We start from the raw sequence: 21,343 nt of genomic DNA on the forward strand, positions 1-21,343 counted from the left end.
TTTAGCCATGCTTACTGTTTAGGATATTTCACTGGGATGACTAAGTTTCATAAATATTCACTGCATACTATGAGCCTTGTTATCAAATGTTGGAAATCATTCAGAAGTGGTAAAGTCAAGTCTGTGTTTACTCCATTTTCAGAAAAAGGGCAGTGAAGGGATGTAGGAAAAAGGTATTACAGGTTCTATATGCAGTTTCTTTTATAAGGGAGGGCTGGGAAGGAACACACCTAATGTTAACTCATTATGTTAATACTTTATTATTATTATTATTATTTTGCTTTTTGGAGGGCAGTTGGGGTTAAGTGATTTGCCCAAGGTCACAGGGCTAGTAAGTGTTAAGTGTCTGGGGTCAGATTTGAATTCAGGTCCTCCTGACTTCAGGGCCAGTACTCTATTCACTGTGCCACCTAGCCACTCCCAATTAATACTTTAAAAGCAAGGATTTAGACTGTTAAACAGATAGTAGGCATAGAAATTTCACTTAATTCACAATTTTGTCTAAGTTCATATTTGGTCCTCAGTCACTTTGCATCTTTTCTTAGCAACATATGCCATCAGTTGTCAAACCCTGTCCTGGGGGAAAAAATTAAATTTTCTGACATTAAAGTGTGTGCATACGTGTAAAATTATAAATATATGTATGCATACATAATTATAAAATTTGTTAAATTTTATGATGTATGAAAATTTATTTTAATACTTCTAAGTCAGAGATAAACAGAGCAATAAATGAATATGTGACAAAATATATAAAATTTATAACCAGAAGCACAAAAAATATTTTTTTCCACTGGACAACTATACTTTGAAGTTAATATGGATAAAACCAAACCCCCATAGCTTTCCTACTTACCTACTATTCCCTACCTACTCTAGTATGAACATTCGTTGGTACCTTTTAAAAATGAAGATTTCTTTTGGTCATAAGATCACAGATTTATAGCTGGAACCTTGGGGGTCATCTAATTCAATGGACTAATTTTACTGAGGAGGAATCTGAGGTTTAAAGAGATTAAGGGACTTGCTCAAGGTCACACACCAGTAGCAAATGGTAAAGTCAGGATTTTGCTCCCAGATCCTCCAACTAAAACCTTTTCCATCTTACCACGCTGCTCAATGACTTCTGATAAACAAATTGGATTTTGTTCAGTAACAATTTCAGATGCTACCATGAATAAATATAGGAATTACTGTAATTAATAATGGAAACTAGATTTGCTAGAAGAAAAAAAATACATCCCTATATATTAATAACCATGCTCAAAAAAATCTGTGTAAACTAGTATTTCATAAGGTACAACCTTTTATTATTGTAATCACAAAATCATGATTCTGTACAGGAATGTATAAGTGAACATTAATCAATGCAATTATAATTTGATTTAAAGAAGTCAGATAACAGTAGTAATAATAACAGAACACATTGTAAAGAAAAAATATTGTAAAACTTTCTGGCCTTGCAGTGCACTTTTTAGTGCAAGTATTAAGACACAATAGTGTTCAATTCAGCAAAGTACTGCAGAATGTCATGCCACAGTCCACTTGATTCAAAGAGGGTCAGGACATGCAGCTTGTTAATAAAATGTCAGAGTATATAAAAAAAGCCACATGTTAATTCATAAAATATATAGTGGTTTATTTAGATGATTTTAAAGTGATTTCGTTGTGGAATTTAGCATAACTGAGAAAAAAACATCCAGATAATCTGATTTGAAGTCATCTTGCTAGGCAATAGCTTTGGCTTCGGGTAGAAATGCCTCCCAGTATTTTATCAGCTGTGTAGATAAAAAAAAAAAAGATATGAATGTTATTTTCCATAGGCATATACATGTACTAATCAGATAAAAGTAGCCTAAAATATAAATTCAGTTGTGAATCAAATGAATGGAAATCTTTGATCATTTTAATATTTGGTCAGCTGAATATTATATGAATGTTAACCAATTAAAGCATTAGATAACTAAATGTAAATCATTTATATGAGTACACTTTCCAACAGAGTAAACTGCAACCTCATTCCTATCTTCTGATCCCATGTAACTCGCTTATGTCTTTCCAAAAATCTACTAGGGTGTCAAGTGAACTTGCTAAGTGAGTTCCTGTAGGTCTATTAACCTTACTAGTGAAGCAAGTGGTCTCCTTTGTTCACTTTTTTAAATTTTTTACTACATCTCTAGCTCGATGCCCTTTCTGGTTATAGATCTCTTTACTGGTATCTTTTAGGCAACTTCTGCATGCAATTCATTCCTGGTCATGCCACACAGTCCATTTGTAACTACTGTTGCATTCTGGGGGCGCCATTTCTTTTGATTCTTTGAAGGCTTCTTACCAGCTTTGTAGCAATAAAGAAAACATCGTTTTATGAAATATTTTTCTTTCAGCTAGGGGAGTCATGAAAGTTCTGCTCAATTTCCCAAATCTAAACCAGTCCATTGTTTTTCTTCAATTCAATTATTTTGTATCTGCAGTATCCATCCAATACATGTGTATGGATAGACTACCTATCATCTGGAAGTCTTCACCCACTTGATTTTAGTTGTGTGTACAGTGACTGCATCTCACTGAGAAGGTTCATCAAACTTGGGGAGCAACAAGGAAGATGCATAAAGGGAATACTCACTTATGCAGCAAATGTGCCACACACTATGCTGAGCACCTTTACAAATGATTTCATTGGATTATTACAACCATCCTGTGGGATAGGTGCTAAATATCATATGCATTTTATAGTTGAGAAGATTTGTCTAAGGCCACAGGGTTAGTAAGTGCCGGAGGCTAGGTTTGAACTCAGCTCTTCCTGACTCCAGGACCAGCACTCCATTTAACGCATCGACTTATATAAGTATTTGTGAGGGATTTTTTTTAACCAATTCTGCACTTGTTACCCCACCTGACAGTGGCAAAACCAGACCTCTTTGTTAGATGCCTCTCTTGATACTGATGAGAAGATCAAACAAAAATTTCTCTACTCTTGCATCTATCTGCATTCTATGAATTTTTCTAATATATGAATCACCGTTGTATTTTGGCCTGGTCAGACCACATAAAAAATAATGTGTTCAGTTACAGCTGTCACATTTTAGGAAGGGCAGGATAAGTCTGAGTTCATGCAGAGGAAAGCAACTAGGACAGTGAGGGTCCTCAAAGTTCTTGTCATATTAGTACTAGTTAAAGGAAGTTAGGATCATCACTCTGAAAAAGAAAAGGACTTGGGGAGAGGACATAAGACATCTGTCTTCAACTATTGAAAGAGGCTGTCAAATAGAAGAAAGAATAGAGTTGTTCTCCTTGATTTGGAGAGAAGAATTAGAAGTAATTTAGAGCAAAAGTTGCAAACTGGCAAATTTAGGCTCGAGGTAAGCAAAAACTTCCTGACAGAGATATCCAAAAGTGAAAAAAAAAGGAATCCTTTTTTAAAAAATTTTTAGTTTTCAACATTCATTTCCACAAGATTTTGAGTTAAATTTTCTCCCCATCCTTCCCCTATCCCCCACCCCAAAATAGCAAGCTTACTGAATACCCCCTCCACCAATCTGCTCTCTTATATCCTCCCCAAATGCAAGTGTATGTTATTCCCTCCTTAAGCCAAACTCAATGAGTAAGGTTGATCCATTGCCTTTCACCTTCCTGCTCTTCCCCTCCATTGAAACAGTTTTCTCTTGCCTTTTATGATAATTTGCCTATTTTATCTCTCCTTTTCTCCTCTCATTATATTCCTCTCTCACCTCTTAATTTTATTTTTTAGATATCATCCCTTCAAATTCAACTTATCCTGTGCCCTCTATGTATACATGTACACACATATTCACATTCACATATGTATTTATACACACATACACCTTCCTATACATACATATATGCATATATATATTCCCTTCAACTATCATACTGAGAAAAGTCTCATGAGTTATAATTATTCCATGTAAGAATGTGAATAGTTCAACTTTAATAAGTTCCTAATGATTTCTTTTTCCTGTTTACTTTCTCATGTTTCTCTTGCTCCTTGTATTTGAAGTAAAATTTTCTGTTCAGCTGTTTTTTTTCATCAAGAATACTTGAAAGTCCTCTATTTCACTGAATGACTATATTTTCCCCTGAAGCATTATACTCAGTTTTGCTGAGTAGGTAGTTCTTGGTTTTAATCCCAGCTCCTTTGACCCCCCGAATATCATATTCCAAGCCCTTCTATCCCTTAATGTAGAAGCTGCTAGATCTTGTGTTATCCTGATTGTGCTTCCACAATACTCAAATTATATTTTCCTGGAAGCTTGTAATATTTTCTCCTTGACCTGGGAACTCTGGTATTTGGCTATGATGTTCCTAGTAGTTTTCTTTTTGGGATCTTTTTCAAGAGGTGATCGGTTAATTCTTTCAATTTCTATTTTGCTTTCTGGTTCTGGAATATCAAGACAATTTTCCTTGAGAATTTCTTGAAGGATGGTTTCTAGGCTCTTTTTTTGATCATGGCTTTCAGATAGTTCAATAAATTTTTTGGAGGTCAATTGGGGTTAAGTGACTTGCCCAAGGTCACATGGCTAGTTTTTGTGTGTGTGTGTGTGTTAAGTTTTTGAGGTCAGATTTGAACTCAGTTCCTCCTGACTCCAGGGCCAGAGCTCTACTCACTGCGCCACCTAGCCACCGCTAGTTCAATAATTTTTAAATGATCTCTCCTGGATCCACTTTACAGGTCAGTGGTTTTTCCAATGAGGTATTTCAGATTGCCTTCTATTTTTTCATTTGTTTGGATCTGTTTTACAGTATCTTGATTTCTCATAAAAATCATTTGCTTCCATTTGCTCTAATCTAATTTTGAAGGAATTATTCTCTTCAGTGAGTTTTTGAAATTCCTTTTCCATCTGGACAATTTGACTTTTTAAGACATTCTTCTCCTCCTTGGCTTTTTGGGCCTCTTTTACCATTTGAGTCAGTCTTATTTTTTAAGGCGTTATTTTTGTCAATATTTTTTGGGGTCTCCTTTAGCAGGCTGTTGATTTGCTTTTCATGATTTTCTTGCATCATTCTCATTTTTCTTTCCAATTTTTCCTCCTCTTCTCTTACTTGATTTTCAAAATCCTTCTTGAGCTCCTCCATGGCCTGTAACCAGATCATATTTTTCTTGGAAGTTTTTGATGCAGAAGTTCTGACTTCATTGACTTTTTCTGGTTCCATGTTTTAATCCTTTTTGTTCCCCAAAAAGGATTCAATGGTCTGATTGTGCTTCCTCTGCTTGCTCATCCTGCCAGCCAATTACTTGACTTTTGCTCTTTGCCCGTGTAGAACTCTGCTTCCAGATTGCTGAGAGCTGTGTCCCAAATGGCTGGGGTTTTCACAAATGTTGTCAGAGTTATGAAGAGGGTGCCCTCTCTAGAGACACCCCAAGCTCTAGCACACTGGCCACACATCCCAGGACCACCACCTAAGACTGCAATCCAGATCCAAGCAGGTCAAAGCAGGAGCAATTATCCTCTGAATGGTCACTTGTTCCCCCTATGATTTGCAGGCCTGGAGCTCTGGAGACAGCCACAGGGCAGCTGCAGCCAACATGCTTCCTCCACCTCTTGCCCTGGGGGCAGGGGCTGGACCACACTCTTCCATCACCCAATTACAACTGAGTTCCCCACTGACCTTTTACTTTCTCTTTGGCATTTATGGGTTTAGAAGTCTGGAAACTGCCATAGCTTCTGGTGATTCACTCTCCTTAAGTCTGCTCTGGCCCAGACAGGCATCTGATCCTGGACCACAACTCAGCGGGGCTGGGCTCAGCTCCCAGCTTGGTACAATAGACCCTTCCTGCCAGCCTGCCAGGCTGCCTTCAGCAGGAGATTTGTTTCTCTGTCACTTCGTGGTTTCTGTAGCTCTAAAATTTGTTTAGAGTCATATTTTACAGGTATTGGAGGTGTGTGGAGTGGGAGCTGTCCAGTATTCCTGTTTTTACTCCACCATCTTGGCTCCGCCAATTGAAAAGGAATCCTTTGTGAGACAGTTGGAAAACGTAGCAGTTTTCATGTAGAAACAACATATCAACTTGTAGATCATATAATAATAGAAAGGATTACTATTTGGGTACAGGGTGGATTAGATGGTCTGAAAAATATGGTCTCCGAAGATTATTAGCGTGCCTATCCATAACCATGACACCAGTAATGTTGGCAAAAAATGCAAAATCGGGGCAGCTAGGTAGCTCAGTGAATAGAGCACCTGCCCTGGAGTCAGGAGGACCTGAGTTCAAATCTGGCCTCAGACACTTAACACAAAATACTAGCTGTGTGACCTTGGGCAAGTAACTTAACCCCAACTGCCCCTCCAAATAAAAAAAAAAAAACAAAAAAATCCCACCAAAAACAAAAAAATAAAAAACCAAAATCATAGCTCTTCTCAGCAATGCAAGGATCTAAGACAACTCCAAAAGACTCATGATGGAAAATGCTATCCACATCCAGAAAAAGAACTATGGAGTCTGAATGCAGATTGAAGCATACTATTTGTTCTCTCTCTTTTTGTTTTTGCTTTGTTTCTTCTTTATCATGGTTCTTCCCACTGGTTCTAATTCCCCTTTACAATATGACTAATGTGAAAGTATGTTTAATATGAATGTATATGTGGAGTCTACATCAGACTGCGTACTGTCTTGGGAAGGGGAGAAAATTGAGAACTCAAAATCTTATGGAAGTGAATGCTGAAAACTAAAAATAATTTTTTTTAAATTAAAAAAAAGGAAAAGAAAAATGCAAAGTCAGTGTTGGAGGGATTTTGAAAATTTGTTTATAGCAATATAGACTAATAGCAGAGAGATGTTAATTGGCCAATTTGGAAAACAACTAGGAATTGTATAAATTTATTAAACTGGATTTACACCCAAAGAAGTTTAATGATAGAAAGAAAAGTCTCACACACACACACAAACATACACACACACACACATATACTCATAGCAGTACAATCTGTGTATGAAAAAGCTGGAAACAAACTGCCCAACAATTGTGGTATAGAAGAAAAAAATTGTGGCATAAAAATGTAAGGATTATATCAGAAGCAATTTAAAATTTGAAGAATCCAGAGAAACATGGAAAGGCTTTTATAAACTGATGCAGAGCAAATAATCAGAACTAAAAGAAGAAAAGAGCCAATGATTAAAATTATGTTCATTAAAAGACAACAAAATTCAGGTCAAATACAATGACCAATCGATTTCACATCCTTCTTTTTTGTTAATGTGATAAATCACAAGGGTGTGGAATGTCATTTGCTATCATTTATAATCACTCCTAACAGATTGTTTTTGCTTAATTATATTCATAGGAAGATACACCACAGGTGTGACTGCTTAATGGGAAGTGATTTTGCAATAAAACAAAATGCAACAACAAAAAGTTTATAGAAATAAGAAATTAGGTATACGGGAAAGTGGCTACCGATAAGCTGTGTGTTGCTCCCCCCTCCCAAATAGTAATAACATTTGTATTTTCTCCAGTTTTGAGTATCTTCACTTCTTTCAGAGATCCTGAGACTCAAACCCTCAATTCCCCCTCAATTTTATCAGTTCCTGCAGAGATCTCTTCTATGTAGGCTTAGTCTGGTCTGAGCGCTCTTCTTATCTCCATTCACTTACAGCCACTTCTGCTTCTTCATGCAGCTTATCTGGCGTCCATTGTCATTGATGGAAAAAAGTAACAAACATCAGCAGGTTTTTCCACTTTTTCATCTCTTGTCCTCCTTCCAGTTTTATCCTTAAAGCTTCTCTAGATCATGTAACTTAACTGGACCTCCTGCCAAGTTTTTGGTAAACTCATTTTCTCCCTATTACTTTTCATTTTTATGAAGCGATTTACTTTTCATGATTTTCCACCACCCTTGTCCTGTAGGATTTTGCAAATGAATTTATTAAACTAGGGGTGTCCTTTGTTGACAAATCTTTGCTTGGCAAGGAAATCACGTTGGATGATTATGGCAAACTCCAGATCTTTTTTGCTTCCTCATGACCACTGCTTTACCTCCATAGGAAATGTTGGTAGTTTGTATTAAGTACTCTTTTCACTATAACAGAACTTTCACAGTGTGTCTCCTGATTCTTAGGTTATAATTCCTTAAACATAATATTAAATGTGAACAAACTTAAAAATGCATAGTTGATATAAAAACTTTATAGTCTAAACATCTGTTTTAAAACCACCTATTAATACTAAAGCTTACATCTTATATAGATGTTTTTCCATTAGAATTACATAATTTTCTACTTATGTCATTCAAATATGATGCTTTGTACAACTTTTTTTTTTGTTAAATGACACAAGATTAGGTTTTTTGTTGGAGCTTTTACGGACTCATTTTACTATCTGTTTAATGGTTCATAACCCAAAGATTGCACTGTAAGGTATATAGTTCCTGCCAAAAAATTCATTATCATATTTGTGGTAGCAAGCCAGAGGCAAAGTAAATGCCCATAGAATGGAGAATGTCTAAAATATATGGAGGTACATGAATGATATGTAATATTAGTGTGCTGTAACAAATGATGAACATGATGAATACAGAGATGTATAGAAAGACTTCTATGAATGGATGCAAAGTAAAATAAGCAGAACCAGGAAAACAATAAACAAAAACAATGTAAGGGAAAGAATAAGAAAACAACTAAAATTGAATGTTACAAACTTATATTGACTAAACTTGGCTCCAAAGCAGAGTATGAAGACTATGGGGTGGGGGTGTGTGGGGTTGAATCATGCATATAATGTGAAAATTGGTTGAAGTGTTGGTTACTTTTGCTGAACAGTCCTTTTATTCTGTTTTATACTTTTATATAAAGGATTGCTCTTTGGGAGATGGAAGGTGAAATGAAGGTGTATAAAAACAAAATATATTAATAAAATTTTAAATTAAAAATACTTGTTTAGCTTTTATTTCAAACAGTAAAAATGAAAAGCCTTTTCTAAAGTTTTCATTTGCCCAAGTCCCAAGCTACAGAATCTGAAAATTGGAAGGGTCCTCTGAGGCCATATGGTCCAACTCACACATGAAAGGAATCCCTATTATTACATGCCTGACACATGGTCTCTGACTGACAACCTCCAAGGAAGGGAGACTCACCACCTCTGAAGGCAGCTCATTTCACTGTTGGATAACTCTAATTGTTAGGAAACTTTTCCTAACATCAAACCTTTACTATTTGGTTACTCTACTCTAGCTACAATATAGTGCATCGAAGTCCTCAAACTGTGGTATTCTGTAATACTCTGATGAGGACAGAGTACAATAGGATAGAGCACTTGTCTGTTTCTGAAAGCTATGAATTTATGGACAGTTATCTGAATTTCTCAGGTAAATTAAAAATATCCACAGTAGAAACAATGCAAATTATTTTGTTTCTTGTTATAAAAACAACTATTACATCAAAACTAGCATTTTATTTTCAGTAATCTCCCCTCTGAGATAGAAAGGAAAACACAAATTCAATTTATTAACAATCTTGTTATCACTTCTTAAAATAAGATATTATATGGAAAGTCAAAGGAAAAGAAGAAAAGATTTGCAAATCAAGACACAGTAACAATTATGCAAAACTGTTCCAAATCATTAACGATGAAAGAAATGATAAACAAAACAAGTTTGAGGTTTTACCTCACACCCATTATTGATGGAGATGGTCAAAGACAGAAAAAGTTCATGTTGGAGGGGCTTCAAGACAGGAATACTAATGTAATTTATTGGGAAAGATGTGAATTGGCCCATCTATTCTGTTAAACAATTTGGAATTATGAAAGAAGCTTAAGTCAGCAATCCCACTACTGGCCATAAATGCAAGGAGGTCAAAGAGACAGAAAAGTAGACTATATCTACCAAATATTACTAATAGCACTTTTGATATACCAAAAACAAAAAATCCAAGCAAAAGAGAAAACCCAAACCTGTTAAAATGGGTGCCCTTTAATTGGGGAATGGTTGAACAAAATACATGAATATAATGGGAGATTAATGCATCAAGAAAAATGAGGAATATGAGGACTTAAGAGAAGCATTAGAAATATGTATGAAATGAGTCAGGACAAGGAAAACAACTAAGGGAACAATATACACAATAGCACAATAATGTAACAAAAAAAAAAAAAAGATAATGGGATTAAGATTAAATGCAAAGACCAGCTAGGCTGTAGAGAGGTGGAAAATGTATGTATTGCTGATGTGAACATTATGAGTTTTATTTCACTTAACTATTTTCTTATTATACGGAAATTTTCTATGCTTGGGTAATAGAGGCGAGTGTTGATAGTGGTATTTTAATTTTTTTTCCCACTCTTTATTTTTGTTTCATGTAGTATTTTATTTCCCCTCCAGTTACACGTAGAAACAATTTTTAACATTCGATTTTAAACCTGAGTTCCAAATTATCTCCCTTTCTCCCTTCTCCCCACCGAGAAGGCAACCAATTTGATACAGGTTATATATGTGTAATCATGCAAAACATTTCCATAATAGTCATGTTGTGAAAGAAAACACAGACCAAAAAAAAAACCTCAAGAAAAATAAAGTCCTTCAGAGTTGTCCTGGATTGTTGTATTGCTGAGACTTGCTGAAGTCATTCACAGCTGATCATCTTACAATAATATTGCTGTTACTTTGTACACTGTACATTTCACTTTGCATCAGTCCATGTAAATCTTTCCAGGTTTTTCTGAGAGCATCTTTCTCATCATTTCTTAGTACTATTATTACAACAGTATTCCATTAAAATCAGATACCACAACTTGTTCAGCAATTCCCCAACTGATAAGCTTCCCCTCAACTTCCAATTCTTTACCCTGCCCCAGAAAAGAGTTGCTATGAGTATTTTTGTACAAATAGGTCTTTTCTTTATCTTTTTTGGGATATTGAATTAGTAGTGGTATTGCTAGGATCAAAGGATATACATGGTTTTATAGACCTTTGGGTATAATTCCATATTGCTCTACAGAATAGTTGAATCAATTAACAATTTCACCAACAGTGCAATAAGGTCTCATTTTTCCCACATGCCCTCCAACATTTGTCATTTACTTTTTCTGTCCTATTAACCAATCTAATAGGTATGAGGTAGTACCTCAGAATGGTTTAATCAATAGTGAGTTATATTTTTTATATGGTTATAGATCGCTTTGATTACTTCATCTGAAAACTGATCATAACTTTTCATTGTTTATCACTTGAGGAATGGCTCTTATTTTTATTAATTTGACTCATTTCTCTATGTTTGAGAAATAAGGCCTTTATCATAGAAATTTGCTTCAAACATTTTTTCACAGTTACTATTGCTAACTGCGATACTGGTATTTTAAAAAGCAACAACAAAACATTTAAAAATTTTGTGGAAAGCAAATTTTATAGTTTTAAAATCACTGAATCTAGCTTACCTGTTGTTGTGTTTGTACTAATGATTCCAAGTACTTGATAATAACAGTTTTAAAGTCTTTCACTCGTTCCTTCTATTAAATGAAACAAAACAAAATTTCTCATAATTGAAAAAGCAAATTGCTTCAGATAAAATTGCAATAAAATATCATTATGTTCTTGTGGAAAATAGAAAACTATTATACATGCCTCAAATCTTCCAACTTCCTTTCTAATAGTTTTGGAGATTTGTTCAAAGTCTCTCTCTCCTTGCTGAACTTTGGCTTCCCACTGATAAAGAAAAATACACACACACACAATTATATTTTATTCCCATCTAGGTAAGAAGTTAGTTTTAAATCTATAATTCTAGCTTATCTAATAAATTAAGCTTCTACATAATACTTCAGTGCCTTAAGGAAGCTCAAAACTATAACTCTTGATACCACATTTTTAACTTTTATGTACTATTTAAATAGAACATACCTTAGCCTTCTTTACTCAAAAACAGTCCATTTTTGAAAGGTTTTTACTTCTACAGACTAACTCACGATTTGAATGCTCTAGCATTTACACAAAGATATTCTCTATAGGTAAAGTATAACAGATGAAACTCTCAGATAAAAAATATAAGTGTTATACTACTACTATTCTTCTCTTTCTATATATTACCAAAACTTTAAGTGATGTTTATGAAGACTTTTTAAAAGTATTTTTCATTTAATAAAAGAAGCTCTAGACATATCCATGAAAATACTTTAAATTAAATTCTATACAGAATAAATTACCTAAAAAGGTAAAAATCACTGTTGGAATTATGTTCAGAGAAGAATAAATTCCCTAGTAACCATCTCAAGGTCTATGGGTAAATATATCAAGTACAACAATGACAAAACAAGTTGTGATTAGTGACCAATGAAGCAGCCAAAATAAAAACAACTGTGAAAATTTAAGCTATGTAAATGATGGTTCCCCTTTAAGAGCACTTGTATTTATTTTCAAAAATATAAAGTTTGTCCTACCTCTTCAATTTCCTTATTGAAGCATGGCAAAAAAAGCGTATATATTATGACAAACCTCCACAAATTTACTAAAATACCATATATGCATATATGTATATATATATATACATATGGGGAGAATGTTGCAAAAGACAACAAAACATAGGATAGTTCTTACTCTAATCCTTTTCAGACACATATATTTAACCATTTAATTTAAACTACAAAAAACTTAAAATTATGGTAACAAAGGATAATTTAAAAATTTTCCCCCTATATCTGTCCATCATTTTGATTCTATCTTCACTAGGCATAAGCTAAGGGCCCTGAGATTCTTGTTATTTTAGACCAATTATGTAGAATTTATTAAAATAAATCTAAAAAATTCAAAAATATATGGAAACAGCCAAAGTGCCCAATGGTTCAGAAATTAAATACATGAAAAATATGCATTAATGAATGAATTGTGAATAACTTAAATCTAACAATGTGAACAGATGAAACAACTGACATCAATTACCTCTCTGATTTCATTTTTAGCCTGCTGTATTTTATCTGGTTTGTTAGCAAGCATCATTTTTGCTTCAGCTTCACGTTTTTTCTGCAAAGTAATCTGAGCATCATCCCATTTCTGCCAACATTTCATTCGATGATCAAACACACCCTATAAACACAATATTATCATAATTTTAACAATGAAAAACACAATTTGACATTTCATTACTCTAGAAGTGATATGAAACTGGAGAACATAAAATAACCAGCCTGTATAAACTTTATTCTAATATATTAAGATTATTATCTTCAATGTAAACACACTAGTGGTTAAGAAAAAAGAAAATTCATACTCCACTGGTTTCAAAAACTGACAAAAGACAAAATAAAATGAAAGAGAATCCAAGAAAAATAAATGATACAATTAAACTGAGGTCCATACCAGAATCATAGACTCTCAGATTTGGAATTTAAGAGGCCATCTGTTTTAAACCGAACCCATCTCTGACATATACTTAACAAGTGGTAATCCAACCTTTCAAGACCTCTGGAAAGGAACACTGCCTGGGAGGGCAGTCCATTTCATTTCTGGAAAGTTTTAATTTTTATGAAGTATTTTTACCTTATATCAAGCCTAAATTCTTCTCTTTAACTTTTCCACTGCTCTTAATTCTGCACACTAGGTCCAAGAAAAAGAAATCTAAACCTTCTTCCACATGACAGCTTTTCAAATGACTGAACATAACTTTCATGTCCCCCACAAAGTTTTCTCTTTTCTAAGCTAAACATCCTTATTTCCTTCAACTAATCCACATAGGGCAAAACCCACTTTTAAGGAGGTTCAAAATAAGTAAGCTTTAAAAAAATTTTAGCTTTTAAAGAGATTTCTAATAGGAGCATGTTGTTTCTCAAATGTGAACTTAAGTCCTAGGTCAAAGGAAAATGTCATTTTTGTCACTCTCTTTGCAAAATTCCAAACTGCTTACTAAAGGTTAGACTTGTTCAAAGCTCCATCAACAATACATAATTACATCCCTCTTTGCACAACCTCTTCAACACAGGTTCTTCCCATCTTGTTTTCATCTCACTTATTTGCTGAGTGATACCTCATTGGAACTTTTTTAAATGCATGAATTAAAGCATTCTTTCTTATCATTAATATTAACGATTCTTTTGAGAACTTGTTCAAATCCTTCAGCTACTTAACTATCAGAGAATTGCTTTTGGCTACTTTACAAACAGTCTATATATCTTGAATAGTAGACTTATGTGAGATATCTGATAAAAAGATTTTTTTCTTAGTCATCTGTTTCTATTCTTAACAGTATTAATTTTGTTAAAAGAAACACTTTAATTTATGTAATTGTAATTCAAATTATGTAACTGAAATTACTATACTTCTTGTAATGGCTTCTATCCCTTGTTTCGTTAAGAAATAACATTCTAAAAACTACTGTAAAAGACACGATCTGATTCTGACTCTATTTTTAATGGCACAGTTATAATTAACCTCATGTGCCCATTTAGAATTTGTTATGGAATATGATGGTCTAAAACTAATTTCTCACAGTATGCTTTTCAGTTTCCCCAGCAATTCAGGTCAAAGAGGAATCACAAAGTAATTACATGCTCTTTCAGTGACTCCTTTTGCTTCTCTTCTGCAGAATTTCCTTCTCTTTGGTTTCTTTGGAAAAATAGTACCTTAGATTCAAATTTTTCTAATCTACAGATTTGAAAACTTTTGTTTTTGCTTTGAGAGCAATACATTCTGACATTTTTTCCTTCTTTTACAATATGTTCTCTTATGGATATAATTTTTCTTTTGAACCAATGTTTGGATTTTCTTATTGTTGTTCTAGTTTCTTTTGGGATTTCTCACAATTCCGTGTTTCATCAAGCATTGTCCCTTTCTTTTGTCTTCTAATACTCATTAAGAAAGCTTTGCAATCTCTCTGAGGGCTCTAAGTTTTTTCCTCTTTAAATCTTTAGCCCTTCAGCCTTTTTTCCTTATATTCCTTCATTATTCACTTTCTGATTCTTCCTTCTTTGCTAAAGGGCATACCCCCTGGGATTAGATTGGGAAATTGCTTCAGCCTCCTCCCACATTGGAGGATTTAAGTTTCACCAGCTTTGGTCCCTCCTATTAGTAGCTATGTGAGTATAAGAACTGACCATGGCTTTTTCAGTCTCCTTTCTTTTAGGCCCAGTGATGCTATGAAGGCTGGCCTCTGACCCAGTCTCTCCCTGGACCCCGTCTGCCCCCCAATTCCTGTAGTTCTCCTTTCCTTCTTTCACTGCACTGAATCATCACCTATGACTTTTTATAAGATTAGAAGAGGGTACCGAGGGTATTCCAGACAAGGTTGTTTGCAGCCTTGTGGAGGCGATTCCCTAACCTAGAAACTTTCCTAGGCAGATAATGGCAGGCTTTCTCCACTTCCTCTACATATTGCTAAGCAGAATCAATGCCTGACACTTATTATGGGGTTGGGGATGAACAGAGAAGTAAGGGTTTGTCTGCAAAGTCTCTGCAACAGGAGGCAATTCTCACATGGACCTCAGGCAACAAACCCACAGGTTGGCTATATATCCCTATTGGGAATGCAAAGGTTGGTGGGCAAAAGGTACTTAGTATTTTAAGTCAATTTGCGTGTTAAGAAGGATTTTAACATTCTGGGTATGGTTTTCCCTTTTTTGTCTGATGGACTGAGCTGCAGCTGCTCTATGTCTGGCATACAATTCTTATTGGAGGGGTGGTGGGTGAAGAAGCCCTTGAGAGTTAGTAGAGATTAGGGAAAGTGCCTAGTCCACTGTCTTGGTGTTTTTATAACCTAGAAGTCCTGCTCGGCACTTTCAATGAGCCCAGGCTGTACCCTGCCCAAAAGGTCCAGATTTTTAGTAAAAATATTCCCTTGGTCAATGCTTTCTGGCTATGAATCATGGAACAACACATTTTGGAAAAATAAAGAGTAATGAGGGGAAAAATAATAGATGTAAGTAGGCTGTAATGTATTAATAATGATTTGTATGTGACAAGTACTTAAATCTTCAAGGTCATCATAGTCAAAATTATATAGTGGAAAGCACGCTGGCTCTGGAATTAGAGGACTTGGGTCCAAATTCTACCCTTCATACTTACTGTGACCTTAGGCAAATCATTTAACACCCCTGAGTCTTAGTTCGCTTATCTTTAAATGAAAAGGTTGAACTAGATAGCTTTTGAGGTTCCTTCCAGGTTTAGATCCATGATCCTCTAAAGAGCTGGCACGGTGCAGAGTAGAGTGCATATCTGCTGTTTGGGATTCAGGTCTAGTACTCGTTCTGCCACTCATCTGCATGAGCACATGTAAATCACAAATCTCTCTAAGCCTTAGTTTCCTTATCTGTAGAATACAGAAGGGGTAAGGGGCATTGGATTGGATGATCTCTAAATTTATGACCAGAAAAATGAGGCTGGCCAGTGATAAAAGCAAAGGATAACATGGAGGTGGTCCAAGTGCTATATTCATATTTATAATATATTAAAGGAACTGGAGGAAGTATGCTAGCCTGTAGCTCTTTTATGAACGATTTGTGGAAAGACAAGGACAGGAATGGAACAGATTGAAAAAGCATGGATGAGTTGCAATCTGCACTGTTGGAGGCAGGGAAAGAATATCCATTTAGATATGAGATCATAGATCCACAGAAGTGGAGTTCCACAGTCCTGAGATTTCAGCTCGATCAGAGCAGATGAAGCAAAATTTGTTACATTTTAATAACTAAGCATCACCTCTTCACATATTCCATATTCCATTCACATATTCTAGCTGAAATGGACTATTCACTGAAGATAAGCTGCACTTTCACCCTCAGTCTTTACTCATCTTCTTTCTTCTTCTTTAGAATGCTCTCTCCAAACTTTGTTGACATGTGATTTTGAAATCCTAGTAGGTCAATTCAAATGCCATTTTCTCCAAGAAGGTTTTCCTGATCCCTATAATAATGGACTATTTATCTAATCTTATGAGTCTTTGTATATTATCTTTAAAATATCTGAAGAAGATATTTTCCCATAATATTTTTGATCTTATTAAATCATTTTGGTTAATATTTAAATTAGTTGGTTGACATTAACATTATTTAGTTCTAAACTTTTTTTTTCCAATATACACTTATAGTGTTTGACTTTATTTGGCATATCTTTTAGTTATTAGAAATTTTAATACATTACTGCAATGTCAAAACCAAACAGTTTTTCAGATCAAGATATTCCAGTCCTCATGATATAATCTGTGGTTATTTGTTGTTCTGTGTGTACACACACACAACACACACACACCATACATATAAACTACATCTGTATGGATGCTTCTAAAATAACATATGTAAAAGAAACTGAAATTTTCCCAAAATAAATACTCCTGTTCATAATGAGGGAAAAGTGAGGAGTGGGGGAAGGATCAAGGAAGAGTCAAAAGTAGGGAAAATAGAGCTTACTTTTACTGCAGCAATAAGACGAATGTAGTCACTAAGTAGTTCTGAAAATACATAAAAGTCAGCAAAGGCTTGTTCCTGATGTAACTGGTCTATCTTCTCCTCAACCTCAGCAAGCTGAGACAAAGCTCTAGATAAAGCAGTATGATCCTCAGAATTACCTAACATGGCAGCACTTTTAGCAAAGGCAGCTGTGTTAGCTGAAAGTTCTGAAAAAGAAATGTAACAACTTTTATTGTACATTAGTAAGAAAAAGCAAATTAATACAAGTGTACAATTTCTTACTTATGTCTTTATGTGCTGTTGTGTTAGTTATCGTCATGAAAAAAGGGTATGAAACAATTAAAGATTAAATAGCACTGGGTATAATATGCTAGACACTCAGAGAAAACTCCTGGCAATAAATGAGACTTATCACTGTGTATATTTCCAGAGGCTTTACATCCTGGGTGGGGAACCTGTGGCCCATATATGGTCCTCTAGGTCCACGAGTGAAGCCATTTGATTGAATCCAAACTTCATAGAACAAATCTCCTTAAAAAGATTTGTTCTGTAAAACTCTGACTCAGTCAAAACGCCACAGAGTCAAGGACCTAGAAGGCCACAGGTTCCCCACTCCTGGTTTAAATAATTAAGTACCAAAATTTTTAAGGAAGGAGAGTATTAAGTAGACTAGAGATTATCCTGAGTTTTTCCATTCCATTGATGAATGTGCCATTAAGAAGTATAACATAGGAATGGAGCACATAATCTTTGGCCTGCAAACCTATTTATTATTGAGTGCTTATAGTTCCTAGTGAAACAGCTATTCAAATAAAAGAAAATTCAAAAGCTATTGAAATAGAGAAGTGAAAACCATAGAAACATTAAAAATAAATCTCCTTTTCCTTCCTTTGATGCTCAACAAAGCTCAGAATGAGGTATACAAATTATATTTGGATCATTCTTAAAGTGTTCAAGAAAAGGAAAACAAATATTTTAGTATTTGTATTTCAGAAACAGCCACTGACAACTATATATATGCTGGAAGTCTTAGTTACTTTATATTCTAGTTCTTTGTTAAAGCTCTATAAGGACTATTTCACAAATGGATATGAAAATAGCAATGACTGCTATTTACAAATGATCTTTAATAAATGAAAATTTTATGCATTAATAGAGTTCAATTACTATTTTAATTAAAGTGGTACATGGGAAAATTATTTGCTAAGTATTATGGCAAATATAATTTTGTTTAAAAAGCTAGCCTATTCTTTTAAAGGACTCAAATATAAAAAAATCTCTCTGTATGTATGCATGTGTGTGTGTGTATATATATATATATATATATATATATATACACACATATATGTATCTACACAAAAGTTTTGTAGAACCTCAAGAAAGTGCTATGGTTTTCCAGTTCTTTCAAAGTAAGAATAAAGTATTTCACTTTTAAGTTTATATTATCTAAAGAAATTCAGAATCAAATGTAATATTTTTTAAAGGACATTAAAAAAAATCTTGATGTTTTCTTATAATGTAAATTAACCAAAATTTATGCCACTTACACATATTCTACTTCAGAAATACATTTAATGTACATGAAGAAACATCATTGCATAGAATAATTTTACTTCATTTCCATTAAAAAAGCCCTTAAGACTTTCATAACCTATAATGGCAGCTAGGTGGCGCAGTGAGTAAACCACGTGTTCTGCTCTCAAGAAGACCTGAGTTCAAATTTAGCCTCTGACACTTATTATCTGTGTGACCCTGGACAAGTTACTTAACCTTTTTTTGCCTCAGTTTTCTCATCTTTATATAGGGATAGTATTAGCATCTGCTGCCAGGGTTGTTGTGAGGCTCAAATAAAATAACATTCGTAAAGCACTTAGCATAGTGCCCGGTTCATAACAGGCACACATAAGTGTATTCTACTTCTAAAATGCAATTGCAAATCAGATTCAGATAGGAACAAATAAGCTGAAATAGACAAGAGTACCCTTCAACTACTATCTGACATTTTAAAGTTGTCCTTCTAGAACATCACTGCAGTGCCTTTAGTTTAATAAGCTATTTCATGTTAACTTAAGGGTCCTAAACTCACAAAAGAATAAAGCCAACCTTTTCTGTGACAGACCAGGGCTTCAACACTGGCATGAAGTTTCCTAAGTTGCTGATCCAGATTCTCAAATTGCTGCTGCTTTTCCTCAAACCACTAGAAAAAAATGAAAAATGGAGCTAATTTAGCAAGAACAAACCGCTATAAATTGGGTTACCAATAGCAAGATACACTCCTTGTTTTAAAGCAACAAATTAGCCAGGTGGGAAACTGATGTAGCTGAGAACTAAACTCAATAAGCAAATTAATATCCTATTTTCTACTTCTACAGCTTTAAAATGCAATTGTTGAGGCTCATTAATTCATCTCATTATTCAAGTCGAAAAATCAGCTCTTACTGCATCCGATTCATTCATCTTGATTGTCATTTTGTTGACAGCGTCGGCAGCCTTGTTCACCATCCTCAATATTCCTGCTCCACTCAGAGCCTGAGTATTAACTGCTCTCGGCAGCTGGAATTGAATGACAAATAAGGGCAAACAAACCGGTTAAAAGCCTAGAGGTTTAACTGGGCACAGGAGGGACTGAAAAAAAAAGGGGGGGATGTCGTGTTTTCTTCACTCTCATACATTTCAATATAGCAGGACCTCATTTCTCAACTATACTACTTGTACATTCTCTAAGGAAAACTTAAAAAATGGACTTTCCATTTGCTTTTCTTCAGCATCTTTACATTTAGATGGAACAAACACCCTGTTTGTCAAACAATATTAAGAAATTGCCAAGTACCTTAACACTAGCCACCTGTTTGCTAGCAGGGATAAATTGTTAATAAAGAAAGGGGAAGGGAGTCAAATCTTTTTCTTTAAGCTAGAATTTATATTCACAAAGTAAGGATTAATTTCTTAGTATTGGTCTTCAAATCTGAGAGTCTAAATCAGGTAATATTTTGGCTAGAACTCTGCTGAGTTTGAAATTACCAGATATATGTCTACAGAACTTCAAGTCCTCAAATATAGAAAAGGGAGGTAAGAATACTGACATAAAATAAAGCTTTCTTACCCTAACATTAAAATTTTCATCAAATGTTTTTTATTAAAAAAACATTTTTGCATAAATTATACATATTACATAAATTTCCAACTAATGTACTTAAGCAACAACCTAGTCTATTTTTATTAAAAGGCAAGAATATTCAGATTACTATTTAAATGTTAGCTTTGTTTTCAAGAAATTTTTTCAAAATAATTTCTGTTAAAAAAGATAATGTTCTTTAGAAATCTAGTTAATTTACCAAACTAAAATACTAAGAAAAAATGTAGTACAACTAGTAAAATTTGACTTTAGATATGTCATGTGGGAGGAAATAAAATGATAAAACCCCCAAATTAAATAAATAGAAATAGCACCTCAGAACTCTCTAGGAACTGCCTTAAATCAGGATCTTGAAGCAATGTTGGATGTTTCACTGTACGTTGAAGATACCTAGGTTAAAAATATTGGGATTCTATTTCAGGACAATAAGTGTTAAAATATTTTACCTGGAGAACAAAATAGGTAAAAACAAAACCATACTATCATTCTACATTCAACTTGATTTTAAGTATTTATATAACCTTTTAATGACTGAAGTGTTTAAACAGTTTCTCTCCCCTCTTTCAAAGGTCAGGATTATTTTTTTCATACCACATCTTCCTTTTTCTCAATTCTACATGGGGGAAACAACAATAAACTAAGAAGAGGATCGGCCATTATACTAGTTTTATGATTATGGAATTAGACCTAGGCACAACCTTAAAGGCAATCTAATCTAGTCCAAATCCCTAAATATACATACCCTGTACCTGCTCAAAAAAAGTGAGGTCCTGAAAGGTTAAGTAACTTCCCCAAGGCCATATAAGGCAAAAGGTGACAACCTGGATTAATTCTGGCTCCACATTCATCCATCCATCCCCTGCACTGG

The 21,343-nt window shown here is 34.4% G+C and overlaps 1 protein-coding gene across 2 annotated transcripts in view; it reads right to left on the minus strand.

Annotated features, from left to right (window-relative positions):
* Nucleotides 1–1,288: 1,288 nt before the first annotated feature.
* The window catches only part of SNX2 (sorting nexin 2), a 370,668-nt gene continuing 350,613 nt past the window's right edge, over nucleotides 1,289–21,343 (minus strand). For both annotated transcript variants that reach the window (XM_069087818.1, XM_069087817.1), the window contains 8 exons: nucleotides 20,790–20,865; nucleotides 19,779–19,892; nucleotides 19,443–19,536; nucleotides 17,340–17,545; nucleotides 12,886–13,029; nucleotides 11,575–11,655; nucleotides 11,388–11,459; nucleotides 1,289–1,778 (listed from right to left, as the gene is read on the minus strand). In XM_069087818.1, the coding sequence (XP_068943919.1) occupies nucleotides 1,728–1,778; nucleotides 11,388–11,459; nucleotides 11,575–11,655; nucleotides 12,886–13,029; nucleotides 17,340–17,545; nucleotides 19,443–19,536; nucleotides 19,779–19,892; nucleotides 20,790–20,865 (838 nt within the window). In that variant the 3' untranslated portion in view covers nucleotides 1,289–1,727. The remainder of the gene's footprint in view (nucleotides 1,779–11,387; nucleotides 11,460–11,574; nucleotides 11,656–12,885; nucleotides 13,030–17,339; nucleotides 17,546–19,442; nucleotides 19,537–19,778; nucleotides 19,893–20,789; nucleotides 20,866–21,343) is intronic.

Source organism: Petaurus breviceps, unplaced genomic scaffold (assembly GCF_028583685.1).
Source record: "Petaurus breviceps papuanus isolate PSGF00001 unplaced genomic scaffold, PetGlider_PUasm1.0 183, whole genome shotgun sequence".
Lineage (NCBI taxonomy): Eukaryota > Metazoa > Chordata > Mammalia > Diprotodontia > Petauridae > Petaurus > Petaurus breviceps.